Here is a 20,892-nt window from a genome sequence, read left to right on the forward strand (position 1 = left end):
GGTGTCATTCCTTCAAAAATTGTGAGTTTGGTCCCAATGATGCGCTTACAAGCCTTGGTATTTTACCTTCAAATCCAACACCACATTCTAACCAGGCGTGACACTCAATTTTTTTTACGCTCTAAGTGAAAATGCTATGCAACACGCCAATCACAGCCACTGACGATGTATATTAAACATCAAATATGAGTGAAATTTTGGACCAATGAGATTCAATTGTGGGCGGAGCTTCCCAGCATGTCACATCACGCCTGATTAGGACGCGGTGCATCTCGAAAGTTACCAGCCAAACGTGAGCTACAAAATATATCAAATCTGTAGTTTGTTTTACAGAAAGGAATGTAAAAGTGAACGGTGCAAACAGTGCAAAAGGCATTTCTACATGGTAACTACAGTAGTACAAAATACAGGAAAACTATTGCTTTTTTTTTCTCCCTACTCACACATGATCACAGAGCACATGTTTTTTTGTTTTTGTTTTTTTCCCACTGAAATGATTAGCGACTGGAGTAACATTTTTACAACATTTAAACCACCAAAAACAAACACTTCAACGAGATAAAAGATTTACTCGACACCAGCACATACAAGCACCGTGTACAACACTGACACTCACGAACGGAAAAACAACAGGCACTTCGCACAGCACGATAAACCACAAACGAAACAGCGCTACATACGGCTGAACGACTAGCTTCTGTGCTACATCTACGCTGAATTATTCTCAGTCACAACTCAAAGAAAAGTGCTAATCTACAACAAACACACTGCAAGCTCTCTCTCTCTCTCACACACACACACACAAACGCAAAATACTGTACTATCAGGTGGGGGATGTGGCTTTATGGTTGACACACATAGTGGTTGGTACACCATGGTTCATTACACACACTGACTCGGTTGGTTGTCTGCTTCGGTTGGCACGCCGGGTCTCTAAAAAAACACGAAGAGAAAACAACAACAACAAACAACAAGGAAAATCATATTAATACACCAAACGGACGGCACAGAAACATGGGGGAGGGGGGTGGGGCGGATGGAGAAGGCTGACGGGATTGTTGTCCCTCGAACCGTGCAAGCAAACAGCGACACTCGTCAAGCGGGTGGCTATGACCTCCTTTACAGGCTCATGGTAAACTTGGGCTTTTACCATGCGCTCTCCCATGCTCCAAACTGCATTCATTCAGATCCAGTGTAAGTCTACAGTTTATTGTTAAAGGAACAGTTCACCCAAAAAATGAAAATTTCCTGATTATTTTATCACCCCAGTGCCATCCAAGATGTGTATGACTGACTTTCCGCAGCCGAAGAGAAGTTAAGGTTTTGGAGGAAAACATTCCAGGATTTTTCTCCATCTGATAATGCAGGTGAATGGTGCCCAACGTAGAACATATTTGACGATTTGGCAGCTTAAAAGTTCTCCACATGACCCCAGCCGACAAATAAGGGTCTTCTCTAACAAAATAATCAAATTATATACTTTTATCTACAAATTTTTTGCCTTGGTCCAGCTCTGCGAAGCACGTTCATGAGACGGTTGAGTTCACGGCCTCTTGCACATTGGAAAGGTTACGCATGATGTAGGTGGCAAGAACCGCCCCATTGTTTACAAGAAGAGTTTACATCAGTGATACACACATAAACGGATACTTTTTAACAGTAAACTGAGACAAATCCTAATATACGGCAATGGCCATTTGTTCTTCACACTTCTCTACACGTGTAAACAATATCTTACCGCCTACATCACACATGACCTACTCAACGTTCATGCGTCGCATGAGATCATGAACTGTCTCATGAATGCGCTTCGCAGAGCTGGATCAGAGATGGTGTAATTATTGGGAGATACGAGGGTCCGTGACTACCATTGAAGAAAGCGCAACGCTAACCTTGATAACCAATCACAATACAGCCTTGACGTCATTGAATTTCGTTCAGAGTTGTGCGAGAGTCAATCACTGTTTTTGGATACCATAGAAATTAATGAGAATTGCCGTAAACGAAGATATAGTTGAAGATTAGCCGATGTGCTCTCGATTCATCAAATCATAAGCTATTTCCTCACAAACGCGGTTTATTCGGCTTAGTGAAGCCTCTCCTCCATTGACATCCATTAAATAAACGCCTCTTGTCTCCTTCCCTGCATACCGCAGCGTTAGCAGGCATTACGCTTTTTCCGGCTAAGGTTGCAGGCTTGCCTTCAAAGGGCTTTGGTTGGATCAGGTGTGCCGCACACAACCTGAAAAGTGAAGCCAAAACATCGCCCCCTGGTGGCTGGCTGCAGTATAGGTCATAAACCAAAGTGTTTGTTGTTTCCAGTGTGTTTGGTTTTAGTTAGTTGTTTGACCTTGGCCTTCACTTTCACTTTTTGATACCGCGGTTCCACCTTGATATCAATACTGTGCAGACCTGGGCTCTAATGACATAATTTCTGGAAAATTTTGGCTTCATTTTTCTACAGTGGAAGGAAGGGAGATGTGTTGTGCATCTTTTTTTGACAGTCTATGATCTGGATCAAGGTGAGCGTTTGCAGTTAAAAAGTTTTTTTTTTCTTGTGCGAAAATGACATCGTTTTGCGAGAGAAGAACCTTGGAGCCCTTTGAATTTGCCTAAATATGGATTTTTGGACTTTCAAAAATGGTCTACATTGGGCACCATTCACTTCCATTAGATGGAAAAAAAATCCTGGAATGTTTTCCTCCAAAACCTTAATTTCTCTTCGGCTGAGGAAAGAAAGTCATATATATATGGGCTTGGGATGAGTAAATAATCCAAAAACAATCATTTTAGGTGAACTATTCCTTTAATATGAATAACTCGGGTCATGCTGTGTTTGGGTTTGTACGCAGTGGGATGGTGTGACATGCTTGGTTAATGACTTGTGGCATGCTACTGGTGTGCGAAACAGGGCACGGTCACCGCTAGTCCTGCCTCGGCTCTCCTGTTTCAATCCCCTGCTTTACAGGGAGGACACACTCTTTCTCTTTGACCTTTCCCACCTTTCACAATCCAAGTTTTCTTGTGCGTCCTTTTAACAGGACTGAATCATGAGCTAGTAACACTGGTGCATAGCTGCAACATTTTCTTTTTTTTAAATATGGGCTGTAAAGTCCAAAAATAGCTGACGGAAAAACAGCTTGGTGATAAAGACGGGGTGAAAGATCAAAGAGACATTACAATACAGTCACAGCTTATTGCCAAGCAACCGGGGAGTTATGTATGCATGTTCTGTCAAAGAAAACCAGAGTCTATATACAGATTGGATACAAAATTTATTTCATGCAAGGTTCATATTTACAGTTTTGTCATTCGCATATGTATTTTTGCATAAAAGTCCATGCATTTACCTCTCCCCAAGTAATCCCAAAAGTACATTGATTATTTTCTTTTTAAAAGACGCTTTTTTTTTCTGTTGACTGCACGATACATCTATATTGTATATTTTCTGTGATTGCGTGTGATTTGCTACAGTGTTAAATGTTTACAAATGTGATATACACATGTATTTACTCCAGATTAATCACATTTGAAGCTGAGTTTATGAAAAATATGGGTTTTGTGAAAATAAAGCTTCTTTATGTAATAGCTGGTATTGTAATTGAAATTCTGCTATTTAAATTTGCCTGCTCTGGTTGAGAAAAAAAAAAAAAGTTAAAGTGCATTTTTTTCACTATTTGCATCTTAATACATTTGTCAAAAAGTCAGATGGTCAACTCGATTGCTGCTACTAACAGATACAGGGTGTTTAAAAACACCACAAGCGATCATAGTTTGGGGAAAGGCAAAAAAAAAAAAAAAATGTCAGGAAAAAAAATAACAGTTGCTACATATATTGTATGTCATCATAAATGATATCATACTCTGCATCAGATATGTTTAAAGAAGCTTTGGGTGAAAAAACTTTTTTTTCTTACATATTTTCAAAAAGCTTACATTGTTTTCTCAGATAGTTTCCCATGCAAGGCATGCAAATGCAAATGAGGTTTTTCCAGTCAACTTTCTATGTTTGGTGATGTGTGCAGAATCATGATTGTTTGGTGTTTCTTCAAACTAAGTTTATCTTATATATGAAATAGCCATCGTCTCATTTGTTTTCCTTTTAAATGGTGTCCATAAGCACTTAATGAAAACCACAGCTTAAAACACTCAGGGTTTAGGAAAAAGGAGCAATGAAGGAGAGATAAGGAAGAATGAAAGTGTAGAAATTTGAAAGTGAGGAAAGAAATGAGACTGCAAAGAGAAGGGAATGTAGATGGCACCACTGCATAGGAGAAGAGAAGAGAAGAGAAGAGAAGAGAAGAGAAGAGAAGAGAAGAGAAGAGAAGAGAAGAGAAGAGAAGAGAAGAGAAGAGAAGAGAAGAGAAAAAGAAGGGAAAAAGAAGAGGAAGAAACAAGGATAGACAGGTGAAGGGAGGAGGAAAGGGAAGGAACAGAAGAAAGGAGGAAGGGAAGAGAAAAGGAAGGAGAAGGGCAGAGGAAGAGTTAAAGATGGAGAAAGAGGAAAGAACCAACGAGAAGGGATGAGGAAAAGGGGGAGGAAGAGGAAGGAGAGTAGTGGAAGAAGGAGGAAAACCAGAAAAAAAGCTTAGATAAGAGAATGGAGAAGAAAGAGGAAGGAGAGGCAACTAAGAAGATAAAGGAGAAGGGAAGGGCAGAGCAAGAGGAAAAGGGGGAGGAAGAGGAAGGAAAATTGTGAAAGAAGGAAAACAAAAAAAGATTAGATAGGAGAAAGGAGAATATAGATGTGGAGGAAGGAGAGGTAATTAAGAAGAAGATAAAGGAAGAAGAGCAGAAGAGAAGAGAAGAGAAGAGAAGAGAAGAGAAGAGAAGAGAAGAGAAGAGAAGAGAAGAGAAGATTGAAATGAAGGAGAGTTTAATGAGAGACGGATGGATGGTACACAGTGTGAGCAGGCGTCCCAGCGCAGCACTGCGGAGCGAGGGCCTCTGATTGGTTAGTTTTGTTGTCCATGCTACAGGATGGATGGGATGGGAGAGTGGACCTGCTGCATGAGACAGGACGGGCTGCAGGGCAGGGCCGACACTGAGGCCACGCCTCCAGACATGCTGCTGTGGCTCCATGGCTTTTCATAACCTTCATTTGAAGAGAAAAAGGGCTTTCAGTAAAACCTCAGAGCAGCCTTCAACTTCAGACAAAGACTCTCCTCCAAGGCTTTCTTGTGAATAAATATGGTAATTGGACAGATAACCTGAGGTGTGTGTACTGTGTGTGGTGTTTGCACAGATTAGATTTGGTTAGTGTTGCCCTGTCATGTACTCATGTTCATGATTAGACAGTTGACATTGACTCGTTGCCAAGTCAACTGCATCATCCTCCATGCGTTCTATGCTTCAAACTGTCTACTGCATGCATGGAGTGGTTTCACAGTGCTTTACAGCACAACACAGGTTCAGAGAGACATCAAAGAACTCAGCCAGACTCGTCAGCCCGACAAGCGACAACCATACGTGTATACTTGGTAACTGTTACAAGATAATGCTAGTTCTTTTAAATATGGGGCAAACTACAGGGCTAACAGAAGTATTTCATTTGTCTTAATTCTTTCTTATCCTAAAGTATTGCTCAAGGTCTTACCTTCATTATAAGAGTTAAGGAAAGAGTTTGATTCTTAATAGCCCTGGCCAAGTCTTATCTTGACTACCCTGTTGAAAAGACCAGCATTGTTGTTTGTATTACGCATGCTAGTCCCAACAAAACTTCTTAACTAGCCTACCCAGCAAGTCTTCCTCAATCATCCAGCATCGAGAGAAAGACCAGCACCCAACCAGCCTGGATGAGCATGGGAATGTATGCTGGTAAGCTGGTCTTTTCAGTAGGGTAGCATGGCACCCGTTTGCTGTCATTGTTCTAAATTACGATCGAGAGCTTCTGACTGGCTGAGTTCTTGTCATGTGACCACATGCCCCATATCCCATGCTTCATCTCTTGTGAGATTCACCATCACCAGGACCACCCGCCATTGTGAATCTGCATGCAAACAAGCACACCACTAGGCAATATACTGAAGCTTATTTAATTTACTGTGTAAAACCATCTTTTTTTTCCCCCATCATTCACTTTTTCATTTAAAATTGGACCCTTACATAACAGTCCCCTGAATCTGCCTGAAATACTGCAATAAAGCATACTGCATTCGCATGAACACATTAAGAAAAACTGGCACTGCATGTTCTTCTCAAAGATCTTGTTCTGACTGTGCTAAAAATAAAGAGGCCCGTTGACGGCTCACTTGGATATGTTATTTCTATCGCAGCTTTTCCTGTCAACCTTGGGGTAACGGCAGACCTGAGGAGCTATCAGACTGCGAGAAAGAAGGCTGAGTGACAGTCGGTCGATTTGCACCGAAAGAGCATCTTTGATTGACAGCTGCTCCACTTTAAGACACAGCACTGGCAGTGCTCTGACTGGTAGCAGTGATTGGCTGGTTACGTACCCTTCCTGACTCTCCCCCCCGTGTGATTGGCTCGTTCTCCTCCGGAAGTGAGCAGGAAGCAGGGTCTCTCACGGTCCACGGGGCTGAAGACTTCCTCTGGCGACACCGCCTGGTCGATGTGAGGACAATCCTCATTGGCCAGGGCAGCTTTAGATGGCTCCCCATTCACTTTAAAATCTCCAGTCACAGGCAAAGAGAGATGACTCATTACAGATTGATGCAAGGTGACATGCAGGATTTATTTCACGCTATCAACACGCCGATACATCCTGAAAGCCAAACCACTCACAAAGTTCAGACCTGATGATATATAAATGACATTTCTGCAAGAAAGACTAATGCTTTTTCAACCATGCATGATTTATACCTAGTCAATGGATTTTATCTTTCATTTACAAACACTAGGAAACCATATTTTTCTGCAATATCATGACCTAGATCAGAGGTAATCAACCCTGCTCCTGGAGACCAATTGCCCCTTCGAATTTACCTCCAACCTTAATCAAACACACTTGAACCAGCTAATAATTTTCAGTATTTTTGAACATTGTTGGAGCAGGGTTGAACCTAAACTAGGAGCAGAAATAAATACCCCTGGTGTAGATGTAAGAAATTTGACTTCTATTGTATCTCTGCATTAGACGGGTTTCCCAATTAGGAATACATTAATCTAGATGTCCGAAAGTAGACCTGGACTTGTCTCTTTGAAATTCTCTTTAGTCAACGGATGTCTACATCAAAGTGCATTCCAGCAAAAGTCATTTTTCAAACAATTTAGCGTCCTTCACAAACCCTTTACCCTCTACATCCTTAATAGATACCATGCCCTTTCATGTCAGTGTACACAAACAAGAATAAATCTTGATCACGTTTCTTGTTTAAAATCAAACCTAACAGTAGAAGCATTATTCAGATGCAACTCAATTGCAATTCAGTCTAGCTAAACATCCAGGGCTCAGCATATTAAAATCATTATCGTTTCAAGTAAAATCATTGCTCTATGTAAACATAGAACTGAACTAAAACACTTTGTCTCCTTGTTCAAAAAGTCCATCTATTGAAACTAAGCTGCAAAAACACTTTGCAAAAACATGACCACCTACATTAACTCATCCGAGTTCAGCAAAGTAACTTGTGGCTAAGGAACAAGGAAGTGCTAAAGGGATTGTTTGTAAGTCTTAAGACCGGGACACACCAAGCCGAACTCAAAGAACTAGTGGCGACAAAAGCCAACTATGTTGTCGTCTATTGTTGGCTGCGTCTTGACCAAAAATCTGCGCTTGAACACACCAATTAGACTAAAGGCAACTGTCAGCTAGCATGTGCGTTCTGCGCCTGCGTGTAACTAAATATTTGTCTATTTCAGCAGGTATCAATAGTCTATTTTCGTCATTCTAAAAAGGGAAACCGAATACAAACAAAGCAGCGCTTGCTTACCATTTTGAATATCAATCACGCTGTTCACTTCCTTCAATCCAATCGTCTCATGTTATTATGACAATATTAGTGCATTCGAATGCTCAGTTAAGATGACGTAAAATTATAACAGACTTCTGTCTGTACCGCCTTCTTAGCTTGCTTTCATCACTTTTGCTTTTATTCTCATGCACTGACTCTAAGCTGAACAGCCAATCAGAGTTATCTCTCTCACCAACGCCCCGACGCCAATTCAACATGCTGAATCGGCCAAAAAAAACCTAGACAGCGTCCGAAGCCGACCTGGCAACGAAAACGAAGCCGACCTGACACACTACAACGGCCTGACATTGCTGACATCCGACCATTGGCGTGGTGTGTCCCGGCCTTTAAAGGTACAGTAGCAGGATAAGGGCCAGAAATTGGTTATATTATGGTAAAACCAAATCAGTGACGCTCTGGGAAAACAAATTTATGATATGACTCCTTTAAGGTTAACAAACAGATTCTAAAATATTAGTTCCTACCTTGGTATCTGATCTCGGAAACTTCTTCCTGTGCCAGGGGGCATGCTTCGCTGTGCGTGCTGGGTCGTGGGGAGTTAATGGCTGACTTGCAGTAGTTAGGAGACCCCAGTTGAGGTGCCCGTGGGATATGCTTATTTTTTTTCTTTGGTAGTTTTTGTTTCGCCATGGCTAGGGAGTAGTACATGCCGAAGTTGTTGACAATTACAGGGACAGGCATGGCAATCGTCAGCACACCTGAAAGGGCGCACAGTGCGCCCACCAGCATACCAGACGTCGTCTGAGGGTACATGTCGCCATAGCCAAGGGTTGTCATTGTTACCACAGCCCACCAGAAGCCAATGGGGATGTTCTTGAAGTGTGTGCCGTTACTAGCGCTGGGATCGTTGGGGTTTCTTCCGATACGTTCAGCATAGTAGATCATAGTAGCAAAGATCAAGACTCCGAGTGCCAGGAAAATGATGAGGAGGATAAATTCATTGGTACTGGCACGGAGTGTGTGCCCTAGTACTCGCAAACCCACAAAGTGTCGTGTCAACTTGAAGATACGGAGAATTCGAACGAATCGCACCACACGGAGGAAACCCAACACGTCTTTCGCTGCTTTGGAGGGGAGTCCGCTCAGCCCCACCTCCAGGTAGAAGGGGAGGATGGCCACAAAGTCAATGATGTTGAGGGTGTTTCTGACAAACTTTAATTTGTCAGGACAGGTAGTCACTCGGATCAGAAACTCAAAAGTGAACCACACAACGCAGACACCCTCAACGTAGGTTAACTGCACCATGGTCTTCGTCTCAGTGACGACATCCTCCTGAGTTTCATTGCCGTTCGTATAGATATATGTCTGGTTGACGATGGGGTTGAAGGCCTCATGAGTCTCCAAACAGAATGTGGTAATGGATACCAAAATGAAGAACAAAGATGCAAATGCTACCCACTGTGAGAGAAAAAAAGAGAGAGAGATTATGTAAGACCTTAAAGAAATAGTTTATCCAAAAATGACAATTCTTTCAATATTTAATCATCCTAATGTCGTTCCAAACCTGCATGACTCTTTCATCCGTGGAACACAACAGGGGAAATTTTGGAGGAATGAACTGGTCTGTTGTCTAATGTCTATTCTGATAGCTTTGATAGAATACTTGATACTTTGATATTTGTATGGTGCTTTAAACCTCATTCCCTATTCATTGTAACTGCATGGAGCAAAGAGCGATCAATACAGTACTTCACAATCCTCCTTTTGTGTTCCACCAAAGAAAAGTGAGTGAATTCCTTAAATGCTTGTTCAGTGAATTCCTCAAAAAAACAGCTGTAACACAAACGTCCGCTATAAATAGGTTTTCCCAACTTCCTCAAAATAAATCCAATTACAACACCATGAAAACACTAATTGCTCATAAACGCCCATTTCAGCAGAATTTCGAGGAAGTGCACTTGGATAATGTCACATCTTGAGTTTCTCAATGCGCTACGGAGAAGTGCCACGTCAACTCAGGCTAAATAGAAGTACAGTGCTGAAACTCAAGGTCATTGTGCGCTCTCAAGGACAGCATAGAATGACAGAAAGGCACCGACATAGCTGCCCTCCATCACTCTGGGATAAATTTAGCCATAGATCCCCTCACCAGGGATTTCTGGTCAGCCTCTGGCAAGGTTACCACACAGATTTGGTGAGATGGTCCCTCGAGTGTTTTGAAAGAGGATGGGGGAAGCTTCACCATTTACACTGCAGCTTACTGTAAGAGAGAACAACAAGCATGGACAGATGGAACTGGATTTCACTAGGGGAGCCCCACCACAGGATGACGGAATACTGGCGGAATGGTGGAATTACATAAGTGCTAGTTGGCCATGTTTTCCCTAGCGTGGGATCTTCTGGCAACTGTGAAAGGCACCATCCATTATGTATATTGATTACTTTGCTGAAATAAAATAGTCAAGACTATGAATCTCAATGACAAATCATCCATCAGCATACAATAGGGGTGGAATAATGCATTCATGCAACAAATAAGAATTCAGTGCATTCTTGGAATTTAATAATTCATCATAATCCCAACTACTATATTTTCTGGGGGGGGAAAAAAATGTGGTGGTTGATTGGTACTTGCCAGTGCAAAAGTCACTTCCACAATGCTAGGGTATTCTGATTGGTTGCTTACCAAGTTTCTGTTGCCCCCCTTTAAAGGTGCAGTAAGTGATTTCTGAGAAACGCTGTTGAAAGTGGATTGGACCGAGCACCACAACAAACTAGCCAATCAGCAGTAGGGGGCGTGTCCACTCATGATGGGGGAGGAGAGAGAATAAGCAAGAGGGAGATTTGAAGAAAGATTGCTGAAAGAGAGATGGCTGAGAGACATTACAAAAGAGAAAAGGTCAGAGGAATATCAATGGAAAAGAATAAGGATTGTGATCAGGCAAGAGCTTTAGGATCTGCATTAATAGCAGAAAAGCTTTCCAGCGCTACACTCTTGCATTGAGTGTTCGTGCATTTTGGGGGCGGAGCAATGAAGGGAGGGGTGTGTTTGTTTGGGATGATTTCAAATATCAACAGTGTTCAGCAATGATTCTCAGAAATCGCTTAATGCACCTTTAATGAATGGGATTTTCTCACCCATTTTATCTTCTACCAGGCTAGAATCGTGAATCAGATCACTTAGAGGAGTATTAGCATTATTCACCTTAATAATCTGCATGATTTTAGGAATTATTCATGCCATTTGCACAAACAGTACAAGTCACAAGCCAAAGTTGAATGCTTACAGTTAAGAGCTTGTTCAAATCACTAACCCCAAATATGAACAATGCCTTAGTAAACACCACTACCAAATGCATTACATGCTCATTTCTGACCAAAACTATACAATTCTTGTCCGATTTTCAATTTTAAGAATCTACCATTCCAGATTCTGGGGTTAAAGTAGCATTTTTGTAAATTATTCACTCAATCGATTACAAACAATTGGACTCATGCGCTAACGCATGACCAAATTTCATTGCATCATTTAGTAAAGAAAATTAATTACAAATTATTTTTAATTTATGCTACAAGTATATGCGTTTACAACATGCAAGCTATCAAATAACAATTGCTCATCTACCATGTTTTCATGAAGTTTCAAAGCATTAATACACCTTCTTTGTCCTGATCAGCCTCTGGTTTTGGCGGCTGGCAACACCTTTCAGTTCTTTGGTTCATTCTATCACACAAATTCTTCTTCCACAGGCAGTCTATAACTGGGTCAGCCAGTGCTTAGTCTAACAGACACTATTCCCTAGATGTGCTTCATTTCCTGTGTTTGTGGGGAGGAGAAACGTTTTGTCTGAGGAAGCCTACGAGCACATATACACAAAAACGCATGTACATAAGGGCTTTTTGCCAATAAGATCAGATCAATTTGACCTGTAGAAAAGGCTGTTGAGTTATAGAAATGGAGCAAAAAGCATATTTCTCCATTGATGCACGTCCAATTTTACACACCTATATGTGCATACAATGCCTTTTATTTGCTAAAAAGTGAACAGTTATCATCTTATAGACGAGTGCCAGATGAGCACCTGGAACTTGGGATTTTCACAAGTGCTTTCCAGTTTTGTATGCAATATGTATGATACGGTCAGTGAACGGACTGGGGCGGTAAAAATCAGTTAATAATTCATCAAGGTAAGACACGGATTACTTTTTTTTTTGTAAAATAAACGAATGCGACCACAAATATTGTATAAAAAAAACTTTTATTTAATTGCTGAATCACTTTTGCTGTCCTCAAACTGAGGATGAAAGCACATTCACACAACCTTGCAAATCCCAGAGGGCAAAGGTCTGATCCATGAGAACGTTTTATCCTCACTCTCCCATTGATCAAGATAAGCACAAGAACAGCTTGATCCTCTTGATCTCTGGGGACACAACATGATCCGCTTCTCCTCCTCTGCCCTCTCATCACACATTGATGACTTGAAGTAACAGTCCATTTTATGTTTCTTCCCTCCACAAAAATGAACAAACACTGGTAAAACATCAGCTATAATATGATTAAATGTGCGCAAGTTATATGCTGCTTTTACTTTATTAAAAATATAAAAATTTGAGCTCCAAAGATGAATAAAAGTCTTATGGGTTTTGGAACAACATGAGGGTGAGTAAATGATGACAGAATTTAAATTTTTGGGTGAACTATCCCTTTAATAGAGCTTCAGAGTCTTGATCAACTTTCCGGCACTCTATCATTCAGTGAATCTTCAACACATCCACAGGGACGTTGACTGAAGACATATTGATGGTCGCTCCAAAGCGTCGTCATTTGCAGTCATTTAGTATGGGCTTAAGAGCCCATTTTCATTTTTCAGCCAATGAAAAAACGTGCGAGCTGCAGAACTGGGAATGTTGAAACTCACTTAAAGTGCTGGTAACTGAATTAGTCGGTGGGCGGCCCGGCGCTGATTCACTCTGTGAGTGCATGTGTGTATGAACCGATGTGTTGCTGTGATGCAAATACAGCTGAGATGTGAGAAGTTCTCATTAAACACACTCACACACACCCCAACCACGCAGACTAATGAGTGACTCGCGGCTTGATAATGACTGTGAGGATGAGTCTGGATAAGTCTACATTACGGACAGAGTCTGAACCAAATAAGCCTTGTCTGTTTACTTCCTGTTCGCTCGCTCGTATTTACTTCAAAGTACTCCGTAGCCTACAGTTGGCACTTATATAGTATTTCCTTTCACGAAAGAGTCTCGGGTTCTAAACATGGGGTATAGACAATGACTGGGGTTTAGACTCATGTTGCAAAATAAAATATTATTTTGACCTGGGCAAGTACTTACTTTCCCTTAGGTCTCAGAAAAACATGTCCAGGGGCCAGTTGCATAAACATAGCCTTAAGACTCTTGCTGAATCAGAAATACTGTCTGAGTAGAATATATATATATATATATATATATATATATATATATATATATATACTGTTAAAGAATGACACTACACATTATCAGCCACAGAGAGGCATCTGTTGTTTGTAAGGCAAAGTACAAATTAACAAACATCAAATGATCCTATTTCCTATTATATTTCAAAAAAACATGCAACTAAGACAGAATCTACCTTTCACCTGATCCCGCATTGAGGTACGGTTCTGTAGCATCATCATTTTAAGAGAGCTCCAACACCAGGTTTTCAACAGTTTTCTCAAGTAGTTTTCTCAGTTTTTTCAACCAGATCTCTTCCTTCCTTACACAGAACAACCTCTTGGACAACAATCAATCTGGTTTCAAAAGCGGACACTCGACTGAGACTGCCCTGCTCTCAGTAATTGAAGCTCTGAGACTGGCAAGAGCAGCCTCCAAATCCTCAGTTCTCATCCTGCTGGATCTGTCTGCTGCCTTTGACACAGTTAACCACCAGATCCTCCTGTCAATCCTAAAGACGAAGGGCATCTCGGGAACCGCACTCCAATGGTTCAAGTATTACCTCTCAGGTAGGTCCTTTAGAGTATCGTGGAGGGGTGAGGTGTCTAAGACACAACAACTAGCTACTGGAGTGCCTCAGGGCTCAGTGCTTGGACCACTTCTCTTCTCCATCTACATGACATCACTAGGATCTGTGATTCAGAAACATGGTTTTTCCTATCACTGCTACGCTGATGACACACAACTCTACCTCTCATTCCAGCCCGACGATCCGACGGTAGCTGATCGTATCTCAGCCTGCCTGACAGACATTTCTGGCTGGATGAAGGACCACCACCTTCTACTAAACCTTGCGAAGACAGAGCTACTCGTGGTCCCGGCCAACCCAACACTTCACCACAACTTTACCATTCAGCTAGACTCGTCATCCATAACTCCATCTAGATCAGCCAGGAACCTTGGTGTGGTAATTGATGATCAATTGAACTTCACAGACCACATTGCAAGAACTGCCCGGTCATGTAGATTTGCCTTGTACAACATTAGGAGGATCAGACCCTTCCTATCAGAACATGCTACTCAACTCCTTGTCCAAGCGCTTGTTCTATCCAGACTTGACTATTGTAACTCTCTCCTGGCTGGTCTTCCAGCTTGCACAGTCAAACCTCTGCAACTGATCCAGAACGCCGCAGCTAGAGGGGTCTTTAACGAGCTGAAAAGGGCACACGTCACTCCTCTCCTCACAAAATTGCACTGGTTGCCAGTTGCCGCTCGCATCAAATTCAAGTCACTGACGTTTGCCTACAGAACAACCACTGGTTCTGCTCCCTTTTACTTTAACTCTTTACTTCAGACTTATGTGCCTTCCAGGAACTTGCAAGTGAACGGCGTCTTGTGGTGCCATCTCAAAGAGGCACAAAATCTCTTTCTCGGACCTTTACCATGACTGTTCCCTGCTGGTGGAATGATCTGCCGAACTCAACCAGAGCAGCTGAGTCCATAGCCACTTTTAAGAAACGGCTGAAGACACTTCTTTTTCGACAGCACTTGATCCAGTAATACTTCTCTCTACTACTCTATTCTGTTCTATAACATAAAAAAAAAAATTAAAAAAAAATTGCGTTGAATTAAACTGAGAAGGGTCATAGCACTTGCATTTTGTTGTCCTACTGCTAGTTTAACTGCTTCTATTGTTCTCATTTGTAAGTCGCTTTGGATAAAAGCGTCTGCTAAATGAATAAATGTAAATGTAATGTAAATGTAAGTAGCATTTCATCTATCTGTTTTAGTACAAACAAACAGAAAACATGTGTTTTCACAAAATGAACTTACTCAATATCTGCCACCAGAGTTCATAAAATATTGCAATGTTGCCTGCTAACCACATCATAACCACGTTTCTACAATCAAAGACAAGAATGCTTGAGGTATTATTTTTTTTAAAATAAAATAAATGCATATTTGTCAGATGCATTTATCTAAAAAAAAAAATGTATATGCATTATAAAAATAAAAATAAAAGCATTTATTTTATTTAAAAAATGAACAAAACCTCAAGCTTGCCCTTGATTGTCCATTTCTAACTCTAAGACGCCTAAACATATTCTCATGTACAACATGCTTCATCCTTCCCAGGCTTCTGTGCTTTTAGTTTAGACAAAGATAAAGAAGGATGTCAGCTGTGATCACAGCAAGTAACTGAGTAGTCAAGTTCTAATGTAATTAAGATATTCTTCCTGACGGAGACGACCTAAAAATAACTCAATACAATTGACTTGACTTGCCCCAGAGAATCTAGTGAGGAAACGCCACATGCAATGCAGTTCGCACGGTTGACCGCACCACCTCTGCACACGCAGTCTAGCCATGACTCCAACATCCCAATTCATTCATCTGAAACGTGCTGTGTGCTCTCCAGCCGCCTCCACTTGAGACACAGAGAGGCGCTGCATTTAGAAAACGTGATAAAAATACTCCAGCACCGTTGACAGAAATGCATATTTGATGCAGAAACCCAACTTTCCCATCATGCATCAGTAACTACAGATTATCTACACTGTGCAAAGACTTGGAATTTGTAATGGTTTTGAAAGAAGTCTCTTATGCTCACCAAGGCTGCATTTATTTGATCATTAATACAGTTAAAAATTTTGAAATATCATTACAATTTAAAGAACTGTTTTCGATTTGAATATGCTTTAAAATGTAATTTATTCCTGAATTTTCAGCGTCATTACTCCAGTCTTCAGTGTCACATGACCCTTCATAATATGCTCATTTGCTGCTCAAGAAACACTCCTTAAATCAAAGTTGTTGTTTTTTGTGGAAACTGTGATACCATTCAAAAGTATGGGCTGGGGTAATTCAATTTAAAAAAGAAATTTAGCATAATATTTAAAATAATTTTATTCAGAAAGGATGCATTAAATTGAAAGGACGCATAAAATTAAAAGTGCATTAAAGGCATTTATAATGTTACAAGGTTTATGTTTCGAATAAATGCTGTTCTTTTGAACTTTACATTCGTCAAAGAATTCTTAAAAAAAAAAAAAAAGCACAGTTTTCCACAAACAAATTAAGCAGTGTTTTCAACACTGAAGAGCCATTATTAATAATTGAGCATTAAAAATAATTGATCAATTAAGCACCAAATCAGCATATCATTTTCTTAAGGATCATGTGACACTGAAGACTGGAGTAATGATCCTGAAAGCTTTGGAGAAGAGGCTGATTTCAAAAGCATTAATTATTTCAAAGTTTTGACCAGTTGTGTAAATCATAGATCCTGGCAGCAGACTATCTCCATAAGCAGATTCATCATCCCATTACTTGATTTGCCATGAGGCAGCATGGTTCATGTTTCTCAGTGGTGCTGCCAGGAGCCGGGGCACTTTTCCTCAACTCCAGCAGCTCTCCGCTTCGGCAGACAGGGTCGGACAGCCTGGCTCCTGGCAGAGCGGCCCAGAGCCAAATGAATAATACATTTCCTTCTAAAAAACCAGTCTGACCTACACTTTTACTTGTTTAAAAAGCATTGTCTGCATTCAAAACCTACCCGAAACTATTCTATGTCTAAGTTCATTCCACAGTCTGCCCACTTAGATCTTGGAGGACGTCCATACCGTCAGTAGTCAGCAGAGCTGACCCATATTAACCTGGCTGCCAAAACTCGAGGAAATGCTGGGATGGCGCTCATCTCCGATTAAGAGCTTATAGGGTTCCTGCTGAGAGCGGTGAAGGGACAGTGGTAAGGGCAAAGAGCTGACTTTTGAAATAAGCTAATGAAATGGCCATAAAATCTCAAGGGGAGTGTGTCTTTTACAGCACAAGTGCCCTTAAATACTTTATGTGCATGCATCTTTGGTGTTTGCGTGCCTTGGGGTTGTGTGTATGTGTGTCTGTGCTTACATTTGTCTCTAGGGGTGAGGTGGCTGCTTGTCACGCATCAAAACAGTCGGGCTGCCGTTAGTGACAAAACATGATCTGTATAGACAAGCAAGGATGTGAGCAGTCTTTATTTCCAACCCCAAAGTCAGTCAGCAGATCACAGACGCTTGATAACTTTCATCAGGGCAGAGGAACCAAACTAAGCTGCACTGTGGTAAAGAATCACAAGCAAATGGAGTTATTGTATACCAGAAATAATGCATGACATAATTTATGGTCCCATCTCACGGCTGGTTTTATCTCACAAAAGAGAAGGTGGGTATTATTTCAAGGTCACCCAGAGATGCGGGATGTGCTCAGGGATGTGATCACCTAGAGTCTCAGTATCTCACCACAATTCGGGAATTGGGCCATTCCACAAAAAGAGAATCTCAAGATCGATATGATACGAGTAAACAATGACTTGTAAAAACTGACACCATCTTTTTCTATGGATTTTTGCACAACTACAAAAAATTATTATAATAATTATAATACAGTACATTACATTTATTTTCATTTATGTAATTAATGAATTCATGAATTTCTTTTCCTCTTCCCTTCTCCGTGAGGATGTGTTTTGGCCAATTCCCAATATATATATTTATGGGAAAATGTATTATATTTTATTTACAATTATTAAAAAATGATTGCATTTAGCTTGAGATGGCACAACACAATTTTTTAACACCTAGAGACATTTTCCTTTGACAGAATGTTTAAAATCTTACAGAAATTGACTTTGCATACACTAGTTTACTCATTTATTTACCAAAAATCTCAAAGATGGCAAAGACCCGTTTTGTGGAACGACCCAGTTGACATGGCATGTATCTATCACTGATTTCACAAACGATCAATCAAACTCAAGACTCACTGATGGGCTCATTAGGATCATTTGACCCTCAATGGTCTGCAAAATGTGCTTAAGCTGGTTTGCTGGTCTGTAGGCTGATTTTAAAGGGGGACCAGCTTATATTTTTCAGAAAGCATATAATAGCACTTCTCAATGAACTCACCCGTGCGTATTTTGAGGAATACGGGTCTTCGAAGAGCGCCCACGCCTTCTTCTGCCACCTGCTCCAGCGCCCGGACCTGTTATCAGGCGAGTCGCCTTGCGCCAGTCTCCGGGTCATCTCAACACCCTCATCCCCCTCGGCTGCCTCAACGACCCCCTCAGGCTCCGGGTCTTCATGGCCGAGGTCGAGAGCACCCCCGGCGAAGCTGTCCAAAGCCTCCTCCGCCTCTCGATGCTGCCGGTAGGTCATCCAACAACACGGTTCCACATCCGTCTCGTCGATCCCCCAAAACGCCAGCTCCTCCTCATACAGGGGTCCGCACACGTCCGCCGGGCAATGCAGCTTGCCAGTGCGGTAATAGTTAAGGATGTGTGCGAAAACGCCCGGGTGACGGTCAAAGAAAAACTCTCCGATGTTCGCATCATAATCAAAGTTGTTAGGCGCGTCGGGGTCCGCCAGCCAGGAAAGCCGAGTGCCGGGCAAGGTGCGCAGGGTGCTGCGGTACGTCTGGTGCTTGATTCCTCCGACGTTGATCACGATGCGATCCTTGTCGTCCCCTTGGGCCATCGCGTCCCTCTCTAGTCATATCTCCAGCCCACGGATCGTCATCATACCGCTGGGACCCATGTTCGGAAAATTCAAATACGTTTACGATCGTGCCAGGTGCGCGTCAAAGTGTCCATGCCACCGTCAGATCAACAATGGGAATCCAAACCCCCTTCGTGCACTTGAATGACTTCTAAGGACAGATGCGAACGCGTTTTCCTTCAAATAACCCAATATCCTGACCCCCGGCTCGGGTTTGAGGGTGTTAGACAGGTTTTTTTAATGGTGTCATTGAGCGCGAGCTGGTGCTGAACGGACAGCGCCACTCATCCGTCGAGCCTTCATAACTCCAGTGTTCCTATTGTGTCAAAGCTTCCCCACGTCCGTTTTCTTTCAGAACAAACAGACAAACCACCAGCATCAGATCTCACCTCCAGCAATTCTAGTGGCTTTCCAAAAGATATGCAGAATCGTTGGTGCTCTCATTGAGGCAGATCGCTTGAGATGACGGCGTTGGAAGAAACAGGCGGCGCAGCAACAAGGGAGGGTCTTTCATTCACAATACAGAGCTCAATCTAAAATGTGTTTCTACGAGAACAAAAACGCAACACGTTCTCGGGGTGGACTACACTGTGTGTGGCAAGCCGTTTTAACATATATAGTCCTTAAAACAATCTAGTATTCATTGTTGTGTTGCTAGAGCTAGAACTGAAAATATCACTGCAATGCATTCTTTGACCTTCAAAACATGTTTAAACATAGTTATATTCTACAACTATTTAAACAACTTTAATTTACTAGTAGTGCTGTAAAATCGTTTAATTGCATCTAAGAAAAATCTTTGTATAGTACTGTGCAAAAGTCGTAGGCACATTCATATTTTAGACAAAAAAAAAATTGGTTTTAAGCCAGTTATTTATATATTTGGCTGTAGTGTGTCAGTAGGAAATATCAGTTTACATTTCAAAACATTCCTCTTGCCATTAATTGTAATAATCCAGTGAGATCTTTGTATGCACAAGGATTCTTACAACAGCCGGTATGATCCACATGGAGATCTGATCTCACCGTCATTGAGTCCATCTGGGATTACATGAAACCTACCTGTGGTTCAGTTCATCATCCTGACCTGTTCACACTTGAATCGGATATTGTATATAGGGGTGAATTCAGGTTCACTTTTTATCATTGACATGACTGAGAAATGTGTCCCAATCAATTTATATGGTTTACAGTCTAAGTAGAAAAGTAGAGTTGAGTTTAGTGGGATTATGTTTAACAACAAAATACTATTTCAGTGTTTCAACTTCAAAATGTCATGTTTTAATTCAATGTGTTGCTGTTTCTTTGTAATCATTTGTGAAATTTTCTTGCAATTTATGAATGAAAATGGTTTCTAAAACATATTTTTGAAACATATTTTTTTATTTCAACTAAAAAAATGATTAGTTGAAATAAAATAAAAAAATTATCGTAAGTGGTTGCATTCAATTGATTTTATCTACATTTAAACAAATGCATTAAGTTGAACTAAAATTGATTAAGTTCAGCTTAATGCATTTGTTTAAATGTAGATAAAATCAATTGAATGCAACCACTTACGATAAAAAAATTGATTAATTTCAACTAATCATTTTTTTTCAGTGAAGTGAATCTTAATATTTGAACAACAGATCTCCAATAAACAGTTACTTGTCACTATAGAAATAGTGACTGTATATTAGTACCTAATAAATTGAAAAAGAGTAACTTCAAAGTAGTTAAAAAAAATTGTACTAGTAATATAACAATAGACAGTTTTAAAGCATTAATGTATAACACACTGTGTCCTATTTGTATGAGCAGCAGGTGACCTTCTGTTTATGCTGGAGCTCAGCTTGTGAACTGCTCCGGCACGACTAAAATCAGAGCACATTTGCCTGGGAGGCATGTATGACCATGTGCGTGAGGAGAGTTGACTGGGGAGGGGGTAGTTTGTTAAATTTCGGGGACAAAATGTTGTGTGCTGCAATCTCACTGTGCCTTATTGGCAACTCTGAATTCATAATGAGAAAAGCTTTTATTTTTCCATTAGAGAAGCTTTAGGCTGA

The 20,892-nt window shown here is 41.0% G+C and overlaps 1 protein-coding gene across 2 annotated transcripts; it reads right to left on the reverse strand.

The window, feature by feature from the left end:
- Positions 1-678: 678 nt before the first annotated feature.
- On the reverse strand, positions 679-19,367 carry kcnc1b (potassium voltage-gated channel, Shaw-related subfamily, member 1b). Of its 2 annotated transcripts, none has more exons than XM_084095022.1 (4): positions 18,257-19,367; positions 8,399-9,332; positions 6,456-6,632; positions 679-933 (listed from the first exon to the last, which is right to left on the reverse strand). In XM_084095022.1, the coding sequence occupies exons 1-4, from the start codon at positions 18,821-18,823 to the stop codon at positions 824-826; spliced, it is 1,788 nt and encodes a 595-aa protein (XP_083951148.1). In that variant the 5' UTR covers positions 18,824-19,367; the 3' UTR covers positions 679-823. The 2 variants fall into 2 exon arrangements, with proteins under 2 accessions (XP_083951148.1, XP_083951147.1); XM_084095021.1 differs by lacking the exon at positions 679-933 and adding an exon at positions 4,826-5,095.
- Between the last annotated feature and the right edge of the window lie 1,525 nt (positions 19,368-20,892).

The sequence above is a fragment of the Abramis brama genome (genome assembly GCF_963993115.1).
Source record: "Abramis brama genome assembly, chromosome: 20".
In the NCBI taxonomy this organism is placed as follows: domain Eukaryota; kingdom Metazoa; phylum Chordata; class Actinopteri; order Cypriniformes; family Leuciscidae; genus Abramis; species Abramis brama.